Source organism: Podarcis melisellensis (genome assembly GCF_964234715.1).
Source record: "Podarcis melisellensis genome assembly, chromosome: 5".
In the NCBI taxonomy this organism is placed as follows: domain Eukaryota; kingdom Metazoa; phylum Chordata; class Lepidosauria; order Squamata; family Lacertidae; genus Podarcis; species Podarcis melisellensis.
The window spans coordinates 35072190-35085641 of record NC_138537.1 but is presented as its reverse complement, the minus strand read 5'-3'; the positions used below and the strand labels follow the sequence as shown (position 1 = coordinate 35085641).

At 44.9% G+C, this 13452-nt stretch overlaps 1 protein-coding gene across 1 annotated transcript in view; it reads right to left on the bottom strand.

The window, feature by feature from the left end:
• The window catches only part of GPC1 (glypican 1), a 189465-nt gene extending 176268 nt beyond the window's left edge, over positions 1 to 13197 (bottom strand). Inside the window, exon 1 of the mRNA XM_081910466.1 lies at positions 12173 to 13197. Coding sequence (XP_081766592.1) covers positions 12173 to 12338 — 166 coding nt within the window. The 5' untranslated portion in view covers positions 12339 to 13197. The remainder of the gene's footprint in view (positions 1 to 12172) is intronic.
• Between the last annotated feature and the right edge of the window lie 255 nt (positions 13198 to 13452).

The following is a 13452-nucleotide window of genomic DNA, read 5'->3' as shown; positions in this document are numbered from 1 at the left end:
CCCACAGCGCCACCCAGGCATTGGTTAATTTTTTGGTTGGTGGAGGGGATGAGGTAAGCTGTGCATGCCCCTTCAATGCTGCTGCTGCTGCAAGGGTATTCCATTAAAGGAATCCAAGGGCTCGCCATGCTTTTGTCCATATCCCTGACAAAGGGCTAGGGCCATGCAAGAGCCCCGGGGAGCATTTGGGGAGACGTGTGAGCCTGCCACCCAGCTTTTCCTCTCCCCAAAATTGCTTACCCTTACTGACTTCCGCATGGTTGTGGTTGTCAGTTCTATTCCTACCTCCAAGTGGGAACAGATAGTCACTAACCAATGCCTAAGCAGTGGCGTAGCGTGGGGTGCAGGGGGGGCCGGCCGCACCGGGCACAACATCTGGGGGTTAGGGTTAGGGGGCGCAAATCCATGGGTTAGGGGGCGCAAATCCATGGGTTAGGGGACGCAAATCCATGGGTTAGGAGGCACAAATTACTTGCCTTGCCCCGGGTGCTGACAACCCACGCTATGCCACTGTGCCTACGCAACCACTCACTTACTGTAATTCAATAAAGTTGTGGCCAAATTTATGCCAAAAACCCAAACAAAAATGATGTGTGAACGTGTTTTTATTCAGGGGTGTCTTGGGGGTCCTCGACACGCAATTCCATGGAGGAAAAGGCCATAGTGGCTGTGTAGTATTGGAGACAGGATGGCCACAGCTAAAAAGAAAGGGCGGCACTTTCGGACTAAACTCATTATTTGAAAGCAAATAATCTTTTCATTTCTCTCTTTCTCTCCTATTTAGTAAGATCGATGCTCACTTCGCTTCAACAGCTCAGGGAGGAATTTGATCCTCACATTCTCTGTTAAAGAGCAACAGAACAAATCCTCCATTTCCCCATGTCTGCAGATGGTAAGAAGTATTGCAATATCTTCCATCTAAAACTGTGGAGGGCATTAACTGAAACCCGAGATGGGTGAGAGCTTTCTAGAGCGTATTTATTCAAAACCATTAAATAATTTTCAAAGCACAATATTCCAGGGACAGTCTGCAGCAGCAGCCAGAGACAGACCACTCTGCATGTACACCACACCTATCAGTCTGAATTCCTGCTTAGAAGCACACTTTCCAGATCCATCATCCGTGAAAGTAGTTTTCGGGGGGGGGGGAGGGATATGTATGAATCATCTGCAGTATCCTATGGTATCAGGTATTTGGTTTAGCCATGCTGGGTTGAATTTGTTCTAGCAAGCATATTTTTGGTAATCTTTCCTCTGGCAGAGACAACACCTTGAAACGATAATTTAAAATGTGTAACTGAACTCTTACTTCTCCTGGGAGACTTTAAGTTTCAACTCCTTAGAAGACTGCAGGGGTGTATAAAGGCACAGTTAATATAGTTCACAAAAGTTTGTTCTGAAAATAATTACAATCAGATGTTCCATGGTGCCCCCAAATTCAGGTACTGCTTGGACAGCCCTAATAAGGCTTTTTAAAGTGGAAGAACCTACATGCTCCCAGATTCAGGTAGGTAGTCGTGTTGGTCTGACTCAGTTGAAATAATAAAATAATAATAATTGTCCAGTAGTTGGTCTCTAAGGCGCTACTGGACACTTTTTTTTCAATTTTTTCAATTTATTTCAGCTATGTGCTCCCAAACACTCTCCAGAATCTGAGAATTCCTACTGTTGTCTTCTCAGTTTTCACTGCAGCAGAACTGAGATTTTAACAATTCTCAATGCTCGATAATATGGTTTTCTTTGTTGAAATATATGGGAATCTAACCACAAGTGTGAACAGCTGATTTAAAGGGGACTTTTCGGTTTTAACTCAATTAATGTTCTTACAAAATCAACTCAAGGCTGCCAGCAGTCAATGGAGTAATACTGGAGCAAAGGGGAAAGTGTATTGTCAGCTGCATAGAGAGCACATTTCCCCCTATGATAGGGACAAGTATATCTAATATCTGAGCTCAGTGTCAATACCATGTAGAACAAAGCAATATTGCTGCTTCATAATGGTCAGAAGCCATCACTACACAGTCCTGCAAATCAGCAATGTCCCTCTGGCAATGATCTCGTGATGCTTCCAAACAGTTCTATCTGCTGTCTCGTATCATAATACTGCATAATATTCTCTCACATTAAAACAGAAGATGTGTGCATCCAGATTCTTTGGTTGTTTACTGCGTCCCACTGTGTTCAATAGGGTTTACTCACAGCTAGGTATGCCTGAGATTGCATTCTGAATCTCAAAGGGCACAGCAATACTTGCACTTTGTAGGTGGAAATGGGGAGGGATTCAGGTGCAATGAATGCTAAAATAGAAGCTGTGTTTGAATAAGGCAAGAGAAATCTCCAAGGTGAGTAATAGAACTAGATAGGAATTCATATGCTAGAACGGGCTGGGGAACCGCAGCCCTAGGGGCAAACATTAGGCCTCCAGTCCACACTATCTGGCCCACAGACCTCTCCCCAGCCCACAGTCCTGTCTCCAGGCCACATCACTGGCCCTGAGAGATTTTGCCCAGTTGAAATATGTCATTGAGCTCTGATAATCCCTCTTACTTATCTGTAGGGAAGAAAGAGAGGTGCACGTGTAGAAATTAGGCTACTGTAAATGTTACCATCTTAAAAAGTAGAGACACCACCTTGCCAACAAAGGTCCATATAGTAAAAGCTATGGTTTTCCCAGTAGTGATGTATGGAAGTGAGAGCTGGACCATAAAGAAGGCTGATTGCTGAAGAATTGATGCTTTTGAATTATGGTGCTGGAGGAGACTCTTGAGAGTCCCATGGACTGCAAGAAGAACAAACCTATCCATTCTGAAGGAAATCAGCCCTGAGTGCTCACTGGAAGGACAGATCGTGAAGCTGAGGCTCGAATACTTTGGCCACCTCATGAGAAGAGAAGACTCCCTGGAAAAGACCCTGATGTTGGGAAAGATGGAGGGCACAAGGAGAAGGGGACGACAGAGGACGAGATGGTTGGACAGTGTTCTCAAAGCTACCAGCCTGAGTCTGACCAAACTGGGGGAGGCAGTGGAAGACAGGAGTGCCTGGCGTGCTCTGGTCCATGGGGTCACAAAGAGTCGGACACGACCAAACGACTAAACAACAACAACAACAAATGTTACCATTGTTCCTTCACACACTTTTGACTCTGATCCTGTCTATCATTGACATGTGGCCCTCAGAACATTCCCTAGAAAGGAATTGGCCCTCGGGCTGAAAAGGGTTCCCCACCCATGACTCAAAATCTGTGTGATTTTGTCCTTTCCACTCATTTCAGTGGGAGGATTCACAAACTCTGTTGTTCTCCAACACTATCATGGCAAAACTCTGAGGAATTCATCTAGGACAAATTATTTTTTAAAAGATGAAGTTAAGCAATTTGGTTGCCAACTTCCACTTTTGTTCAAAGGGGTCATGAGAAAAAGTGTTTTGAACAATTAGACTTGCAAACTCCCTAGGGAAGCCAATTGCCCATGGAAGATAGAGGATGCCCAATGGCCCATAGAAAATGCAAATGGGAGGCACACAGCTAAGGGAGTTTTGTGCATGAGTTTAGCAAAATTCAAACAATATGCTTTATAAGCAAATCAATTTAAAACATTTTGTTTTAAAAACAATCTCCCCCCTGCATAAGCATGTCTGCATTTTGTAAATTGCAACTCTGAACACTTTTTCAGTACTCTTCAGACCCGATCACAAAATTCCTCAGTTTTTAGGGCAAGTCAGCCCTTCATTGGAACCCACTGAGATGAAATTTGCAACTATGTGAAAATACTGGGATTGCCCAGAAGATTATAATCCGGCAGGTTTAATTCAGGCAGGATATACCAGCACTGGAGAATGTTTTGCCTGCCATGTAAAGCTGGTAATGATTTTTTTTAAAGAATTGTCCAAAGTCCGGTATAAGGGGTACATAGCACGTTTTCTACCTACCTCATCGAAAGAAACAGTAACATCTGGAGAAAATATACAGTGGTACCTCGGGATGCGAACAGGATCCGTTCCAGAGCCCGCGTCCGTGCTGGTCACGTTTCGCTGCTTCCGCACATGCGCATGGCGTCATTTCGACCATCTGCACATGCGTGCGCGGCGAATCCTGGAAGTAACGGGCTCCATTACTTCTGGGTCGCCACGGAGCGCAACCCGAAAATCCTTAACTTGAAGCACATTTATCCCGAGGTATGACTGTATTGCCTAAACATTACCAGTGAAAATATAACACTAATGGTATTAATAATAGTAGTTTAAACCTCCTATACAGTCATACCTCAAGTTGAATGTACTTCGGGTTGAGCGTGTTCAAGTTGCGCTCTGCATCTTGCGTTCCGTTTGGGATGCAAACAGGGCTCCGGAACGGATCCCATTCGCATCCCGAGGTGCCACCTGTATACTAATAGGCTTGATGTGGACCTCAGCAACTGTTTGAAATATTTGTAAAACTTTCCTTTACATCTGTGATATTCTGCTTTGCATTCCTAACATCTCCAGGTGGGGCTAGGAATCACCCACAGAGTTTGATGTAGTACAAAGATAGGAAGTAACCATTTTTATACAAAAGAGTATATATAAGCAAAGAGGGAGAGATAAAAATCTTACCTCTTAAATATATTATCTTGAACAGGTTTTGCTTTAAAATCAATTAAGCAGCGTAACATCAGACCAAATATCCATCTACTCCACCATCTTGCCTGCAGTGGCAGCCAGCTACCGGTAGTTGTCAGAAGGAAGCTCATAGCAGATTGCTGCTCTATTGTATTAGGGTGCAGCTGCCAGACCAACCCTTCCTCACTGTCCATCAATTCCTTTGCCCAACCTCTTCCTCTGCCTAGAGTAGCAAAAGTAGGAGACAGAGAAAAGCAAGCAAAGGGACCTGTGGAAGAAGGTGGCCATAGGGACAACTTTTACAGCTCTCTCTCAAGAACAAAATATGCAAGATCCCCAGCTTGTGATCTGACAGCCCTATCTGTAGCCCATGACTATATACATGGAATCTTTGTTCAGAGGCAAAAGCCATAAAACCATGAATTTGTCTCCTTTAAAACTTTTTTTAAAAAACAATTGTCTTCTAAAATGAAATGAAAACCATTTTTAAAAATTTCATTACTTGTTATTTTATTTTGGTGCACACAAGAGATGAAAGAATTGTATTATTATTGTTAACTCTAAAATGCAATAAAAATCATTATAAAGGATACAACCGTCAGCACACTATTCCATGGCAGTGTATACTATATGTTGCTTACATATTCTTTTGCTTGCCTTGATCCTACATCCAGTCAATTCTATGGGATGATCCTGAGTTCTAGCAATTTTGAAAGAATTTCTATACACTCTCTCCAAAAGTTGGCATTATGTTCTGCATTAATCATAGATTCTTTTTTCGTTTCTAAATTAAAATGACCCAATATGGCATGCATGGGATTGCTGCCTTACAAAGGGAATATATCCCATAGAAATCAAAGGGCATTACTTCTGAGAACAAGTTTTTTTTAAAAAAAAACAAACCAGAAAAGATTTTAAAGAGGAAAGTTTTTTTAAGTTTACATGGAAAGAGTTACAAACCCCTAATCACTTTTTCCAGCTCTATCACCTCTTTTCAAAATGTGGCAATTGTAAATAGTAGAATAAATGTGTTATATATTTAAATATGATGGTGTGCACCCCTGAGACTCAAGGAGTTTTAGCTCTGTTTACTTAGGTACTAAGTGAAGGACCAGTCCAGACCAATGAAGGGAGCTGCTAACATCCATGGAGACTCCATTCCAGTCTCCAGGAAGCCAATCTACTCTATGATCAATTGTGAGGGTTGGTATCGTATATTAGGTGAGAAACCTGAGCAGGATGCTGCTGGTATACCACCTATCCCACTGCCCAGCAGCCTCCCTGACTGAGCTGATGAAGGATATCTCAGAGATGGCATTTGAAGAATCCCCTCCACTGTTGTGCTGGGTCAGGGGTCTGCAACCTTTAAGACAAAAAGACCCACTTGGACCCGTTTCCGAAGGGAAAAAAAACTGGGAGCCGCAAAACTCGTCATTATAAAAATAACTTTTTTGTCACTTTTTTATTATTTCTTTGTTTGACCCCTCAGAATTACTCCTCCTCATAGAAATAAACGTTAAATTAACAAGTTACCTTTTTGTGTGTGTGTGTTCTTCACTCCCCTTCAAAACAGTGACCAGCGTACATGCCCCCTTTCAATGCAGTGACCAGCGTACATGCCCCTTACAATGTAGCGGGCGGGCGGGAAGGTGACGTCGGGACGGTGCGTGACTAATGCATGCACCGCCCCCATGCGACGTCACGGCCAGTACAGCGCCCGCCACAGTGGGGAGTGTCGGGGTGCACAATGCGCCTCCTCCCCTCGCTAGTATCCGCCCCAGAGCCGCGGCAAAGGTGTAAAAGAGCCACATGCGGCTCCGGAGCCGCGGGTTGCAGACCCCTGTGCTGGGTGGACTACTGTCCACTGTGCGGGGCTGCCCTTGAAGACTATTCAGAAGCTGCAACTAGTGCAAAGTGCAGGCTGCTGGCAGGCAAAACATCTGGTGGGCAATTTGGTATCATTAGCAAGTGTGATTACCTCACTGTACACTGCTGACTGCAAATCATTAATTACCACCACCTGCAATGTAAATCCTTATGGGATATCAGTCCTCAATTCTCTCCACTGTGAAAGCTCTCCATCTGGCTGGCCGCACCTTCAGCTTGCCAATAAGCAATCCATAAAATGATCTGTCCGCTTGTTCAAGGACTGCCACGTTTTCTCAGCAGCCTTAGGTTTCCTTAGAAGTTTTTCATGAGCCCAACTACATCAATGCCTACTGGGCCATCTCTGCAGAAAAGCAAAGCAGTGTGCAGCTTTCTAGACAAAAAGAACATATGAAACAGGGACTGGGGTAGTTTATGAAGCATATGGAACTCTCAGACGCCTCTAAGAACAGCTCAGAAAAGTGAACAGATACAGAAATAGCTCTTGATAAGCAATGCATTTGCATATTTGCAGGCACTCCAGAGAGCCGTCTCCCCATGCCAATTCCTTCTTCAAACCGCATAGTGGGGCTGGGGGGAGCCTGGAAAAAGGGAGCTAGCAACAGCAATCTCCAAAGGGTACCTAATGAGGAGTCTCATGAGCCTAGCTCAGAGACGAAAGGAAGGAGGAACACTACGTCTAGGATTCAGTGATCAGAATAAAGCATTTGCAGAGACTTGATTGGGATGGGAAGAAACTGCCAATAGGTTTTGAAGGAAAGCAGAAGGTGAGTACAGAGGGGATCTGGATACGAAAAAGAGTAAAGCAATAGGAGGCAGTGCCGTGCAGTGGGTAAAGCGATATGTTTGGAAACAGGAGTGGCAGTGAAGTAGTTTACAGCTCTTCACTTTGAGTGCAACTCTTGCATTTGGAAACGCCAACCCCCCCCATAAAATCTTCTGCATGTCAGCTCCCAGTGTCCAAATCACATGCTCTATCAAAACACACTGACTCTTATATAGCAGCCACTAGACGGATATTAGCACAACACAGATGTGACTTTCTAAATTTTTACCAATTTGAAGTGCATATGGCAACCACCAACTAGGAACATGAAGAATTCCTTTTTAAGTACACAGCTGGCAGTGCTAGAAGCAGATGGCTCATAAGACAGCACACTCTCATTCTCTCATTTTCCACCGTGTACTTCCTCTACCAGCTTTCATAATGGTATGTATGTAACATTACTGCTCCTGCTATCAAAAGGTATAGTTTAACACCTTGTCATTTACATATATATTCGTCAGACTTCACAACAGTGGTTCTTATAATTAGCCCAACCCATTACTTCTAACTGTTCTTGATTCTAGATTCTTGGAATAAGACAATGGATTTAAGACTAGACACACAAAAGCCATACCTGAGCAAAAAATATTCACGGTGCGTGTAGAATCAGTTACTGCACGATCATATCCTGAAGGCATAAACCTTTTGTGGCAAGCAAGGTAGGTACAAACTTTAGAAGCTGTGTTTTTTGTTTGTTTTAAGTAAACAAGACTACAGTGGTACCTCGGGTTACATACACTTCAGGTTACATATGCTTCAGGTTACAGACTCTGCTAACCCAGAAATAGTACCTCGGGTTAAGAACTTTGCTTCAGGATGAGAACAGAAATTGTGCTCTAGCGGCGTAGCGGCAGCAGAAGGCCCCATTAGCTAAAGTGGTGCTTCAGGTTAAGAACAGACCTCCGGAACGAATTAAGTACTTAACCCGAGCTACCACTGTATATGAATCACATTCTGATTTTTAGAATTTCTGTAAGTATTTTTAAATTATATTTATTTAAAATAAAATCTGAATATAATACAAGCATGTCAAAGACTAAAATTATAACTTCATCATAAAAATGAATCATGGCCCTTTTCTCTCACATGCAACAAGTTAAGAGGCTGTTTTCTGTGTAAAAAAGAACCAGGGGGAGAAAAATGTCTGAGGACTGCTGAGGTTAAGCATTATGAATGACACAAAAAGCCATGTATTGTATTGTGTTATTGTAGGTATGCTATGGGACCCAGGCAGCCACAAGTCATCACAGGCATACAGTCTTACCAACACCATTAGCTGAAAACATATGGATAATCTTACTCCTATTTATGCTCTCTTAACTATCCAAAAGCTATAAAGGGTTCAGTTCTCAAATTGTTGTTGGGAAGTGCCAACAACGTAGCGTCAAGCCTCAATGCAACGGGGATGGGTTCCCCACCTAGAATTCTCCCCAGCTTCCCATTTGCTAGATAAGGAACTTCCCCCATAATCACACTGGGTCTTGACTGCCCAGTTAGGAAGGCTTTCAAAATTCAGCATGGTGCCACAATCAATATCCTACCCCTCTCTCTCGCAGGCGAGGGGCACAGTTGGTGTCAAACACAAATTCTGGATGGCTACCAAAGCCAAACAGAATTTAAGACTCCCGATTCATAGCCTTTCATTTGTACAGAGATGGAAAAGACAGAAATCTCACTCACACTGTAATATACGTATACACTGCTGAAGTTTGTCGTTGCCCAATTTGGATTGTGTATGAACTCTGGTAGACCAAAATGCTTCTTTCCATTTGAGGGCACACATTATGGCCCAATTTCTTCTCTGGCTGAGATTCTAATAACCCAGTTCCTTCACTCTCCCTATTAGATAAGCTGATGTTGGAGATGGAGGAGATGTTGGAGATAGGGGGTCCTCAAGAGATTGGGAGTGGGATTGGTCCATGTGCTATTCCTGATGTCAATGGGTGTGTGAAATGGGTTGGCTGAGATTCATAAATAGGCAAAGGATAATTTCCCTTTTGGGGGGCGGGGGAGTAATAGTTTTGTTTAATCAGACTGAGGAGGAAGGGGCTCACATTCAGCAGCGCAAAGGACATGTAGACACATGATCAAAGGGCTTGGATTATGCTCCTAGTTTGTATAAAGGCAGTCTATTAAATTACAAACCAATATGCTTTAAAGCAGTTGGAGTGCACGTGTGTTTAAGGCATGTTTACAGATTTATAAGAGAACTGTGGTCTACTCTAAACTACCTCAATTTAAATCCAACCACTTGGCTGCCAAGCGATTGGACACGAAACATAGTAACAAGGTACCTAAACAGGTGCATTAAATATGTACAAGTAATGGGATCCTGAATAGGTAAACTTGCACCAAATGCTATGGTGCTGTTATTCCACTGCACCCATATAGACTTGAGTTCTTCAGTTTTCTCCTAATGCTGCTGAGCTACACCTAGAAAAAGTTCCAGTCTGCATTTGGTATAATTTATAGGAATAAAACTCCCTTCTGGTTTTGTTGAAGTCTGAACTAAGCCCTCTGTTTAAATCGGGGATAAGGAAGCAGTGGCCAGATGTTGCTGGATTCCAATTCTATCATTCCTGCTGGCTGAAGGAAGTCCAGCAACATCTGGAGGACCATAGGTTCCCCACCCCTGGTTTAAATGGCCAAGAAAAGGAAAATCCCGCTTCAACTATCTGCTTACTCCATGTGAGCAGCTGCAAATACAAGACACACAGGCCAATCCTATGCATGTTTAATTGGAAGCAAGTCTCAATGACTTCCAGAGAACTTACTCCCAAACACTATATGCACAGGATTACAGCCTTAGGGAGCAACTAATCTCACCCTGCAGAAAGTTAAAAAGCAGTATTTGTCCAAATCTTATGAACATCATGCTTGACTATCAAAGTAAAAAAATATTTCATCCCTGAAGAAGCAAAGGAGCCAGGAGGAACTGTGAATAACTGCAAACTAGCAAGACAACTGAAACCATTCTGTAGGGGGCATTCTTTCAAAGCTCACCATATTTCAATGAAGGAAACTATGAGCTGTATGTATCCACCATCATTTGTACTCAGATACATTGAAATTAATGGGCATGACTAACTAAGGTCCACTCATTTCTATAGGTTTACTCTGAGCAAAACTTAAAATACCACCTAATGTAACTGCTTCCTCAACATTATTGTAAAACTATTAGGTCTGCCTGGCATACTACTGAACAGCAACCCTAACCAAACTTATCTGGAAGCAAGTTCAATTTAAACCAGTGGGATTTACATCTGAGCAAACAACAGGTTCCATCTAACCAAATTCTACTCAGAGTAGACCCACTGAAATTAATGGGCCAAAGCTACTGTTCTGCTTCAATTTATAAGAGTCTACTCTGAGCATCCCTAGTAGCGGATACAACCCACTGTCTGAAATTGACTGTAGAGCATAATATTAATGGAATAACGCTGTGGTTTGGCTTTGATGCCTACCCTAAGATTACCTTACTGCTGTGTTTCAATGAGAAAGTTCACACAAGTCAGCTAAAACGAACTATGTCCCCCAGACCTTTTGTATTTTTGCATATTTTGCATGTTTCGATACAGGTAATAAGAAAATACCTTTAAATATATTCATTTTTAAAAAAGGAAAGCCTCCAATACATACAGAGGAAGTAAGGAAAGAATCAAACTGAATTCTGGAACGAACTTTCAGGAGTTACCGCAATCTGCATCTTCCGCTAACTTCCTTGAACAGCTGGGCATTCGTGTGTCATTTTTAAAAATTGCCAGCTGGTCTTTAAGCCTCTTCCTTCTCAATAAGATGAAGCACACCATCTCTTCTCTTATTACCTTGTGGCATTCTCTAACTTTGAAACCAATCACAAGAGTTTTTCATTATCCACACCACACTTCTGGCTCAAATCCTCCAGACTGCATTACCGCCTTATGCTAAGGGCAGATTTATTTGTTTATTTACAAGCACAGCAAATGACACTGCCCCCCAATATCACATCGCCTTTAGCAGAAGAGGTTGGAAGCAGAAGGCAAGAGAGCCCTCTACACCACAAATGAAACTTATTTTGAGGCAGCAGTGACACCGGGAATGATGTGTTTTGGTGGTGGCTACTTGGTTTTAAGAAAATGTCTCACAGAGAAAATGTCTCAACCCTCCCTTCAAAAGCAGAATCTTCAGCAGATGCTGGTTTTGCAAGAACCCTCTCAACACAAACTCAACACAAAGTTCCAGGAAATATTGCAGTGGTTAAGTTGCAGCTGACAAAAGGAAATGGAAAAATGGGAAGGTGCTGAATAGAGGGAGGTGGGGGTTGAGAAGAAAGGCAAAGAGCTTCGGGTCTTTCCCCTAAACTAGTTACCTCAAAATGGTTTGTTAGATGGATGAATTACAGAAATTGCATCAGTAAGATCTCCCCACTCCACCCCGGCTACCTTTCAGAACACAAAGCCACAGGATCTGTACACAGCACCTCTTTCCTGCACCCGTTGCACATGTTTTAGAATGGAAAATCCTGGAGCTCAAAGCCTTCTTCATGTCCCACCTTCGCCCCCGGAGCCCCAACACTGAGTTCGCCTACAAATGCAATAGGAAAGGAGTGGCACTCTGCACATGCTCGACAGTTGTCTTCTTTAGGGATAGGCTCACGCGTCTCAAGGCTCAGATATGGATTACAGGACTCAGTTTACTCCCGCGCCTCTCCGTCCTCCATCGGATTAGTTACCAAGCCTGCCCGAGTCATGCGTCCCGCTGAGGATCCTGGCAACCCACATTGCTCGGAGATGTGGCAAAAGGGACTGAAGAAGGAGCCCTGGGGCAGAAAAGCCGATAACGGCGGCGATGGCAGAGAACTAGTCAAACGACGCATCTACTCACCCGAGATCTCCGCTTGGGGGACCCCACTCGGGCTGAATCCTTTGGCCCCATAGAGTTGCCGGAGCTCAGCGCAGCTCCTCGGCTTGTTGCCGCCGTCGCTCCGAGCCGACGAGGAAGACGCGGCGGCGACCCACAGCAGCCAAAATCCCCACGGGAAGGAACGCATCCTGCCCTCGTAGCCCGAAAAGGAAGGGAGAAGAACCTGCAGCGGGCGATCCCAAAGCGGCCTCGCTGTGCTGCTGCTGCTGCTGCCGCCGCCTCTCTCTTCTCAAGACAAGGGACCCGGCGGGTTGCGGAGAGGTGAGGGAGACGCGGTCGCTCAGTCCCACCTTCCCTTGGCCATCTCCTCCCTCTGCCTGCCTTCCCAGCTCCGCTTCCAACAAGCACAAGGGGGAAACCCCCAGGGGCGGGCAAGGAACAATGCAATCCCCAGCCAAAGCAAGCGGTGCAGGCGGCGGCGCAAGGTGGCCCAGAAAAGCCGCGGGGTCAAGTCGCTTCCAAGGTGGGGCGCGAGGGGGGGAAGAAGCGGCCGAGTTTTCACTTCAGGAAAGCGGCGGCTGGAAGGCAGCGCTCGAAAAGGAGATCCCAGGGAATTAAATCCGCGCGCTTGCTGCTGCTCTCACGGCACAGACGGAGAGAAGGAGGATGAGTGTATAAGGGGCAGGTTTGCATAGAAGACCCGATCCGCTTTCCCTCCTTTTTGTGTGTGTATAGTATATTTAAAAAATCCTCAAAACTACTGCATGGTTATTAAACGACAGGCTGCATCTCTTGACCCGAGGTGGAGAGGTGGAGTTGCTGGGTGCCGCGGAGAAATGCAAACGACTGCAAGCCTCGACGGGCAAAGTTTGAGGCTGGAAAGAAGAGGAGGAGCTGCTGCCGATTGTTCCCAGGCAGCGGCGAACAACTGCGCGAGGCACGCGCCTCGGTGCGCGTCCGATTCGGCCGGCGAGCGGTGGCTGCAAGGAGGCGGCGGCGGCAGCAGCAGTAACAGCAGTAGCAGCGGCACCACCTGCAAAGAAAGCCAGACCCAGAAAGAGGAGGCTCCACACAGCAAGGCAGGGCTTCCCCGCCGGACGTGGCATCACGCCTCCCGATGGCCAATCAGAGTAGGGTATAGCTCCCCCCCTCATGCGCTCCCTAACCTATGCTCCGCCCCCTCTTTAGCAACATACTCAGCCGTGGGATGTCTCCTTTCAGAAATCGCGGCTGCTCATTGTTTGAGTCGCGGGCGCCCCCCCCCCCAAAAAAGAAGCAACCGGCGCGTTTATGCGCAGCAG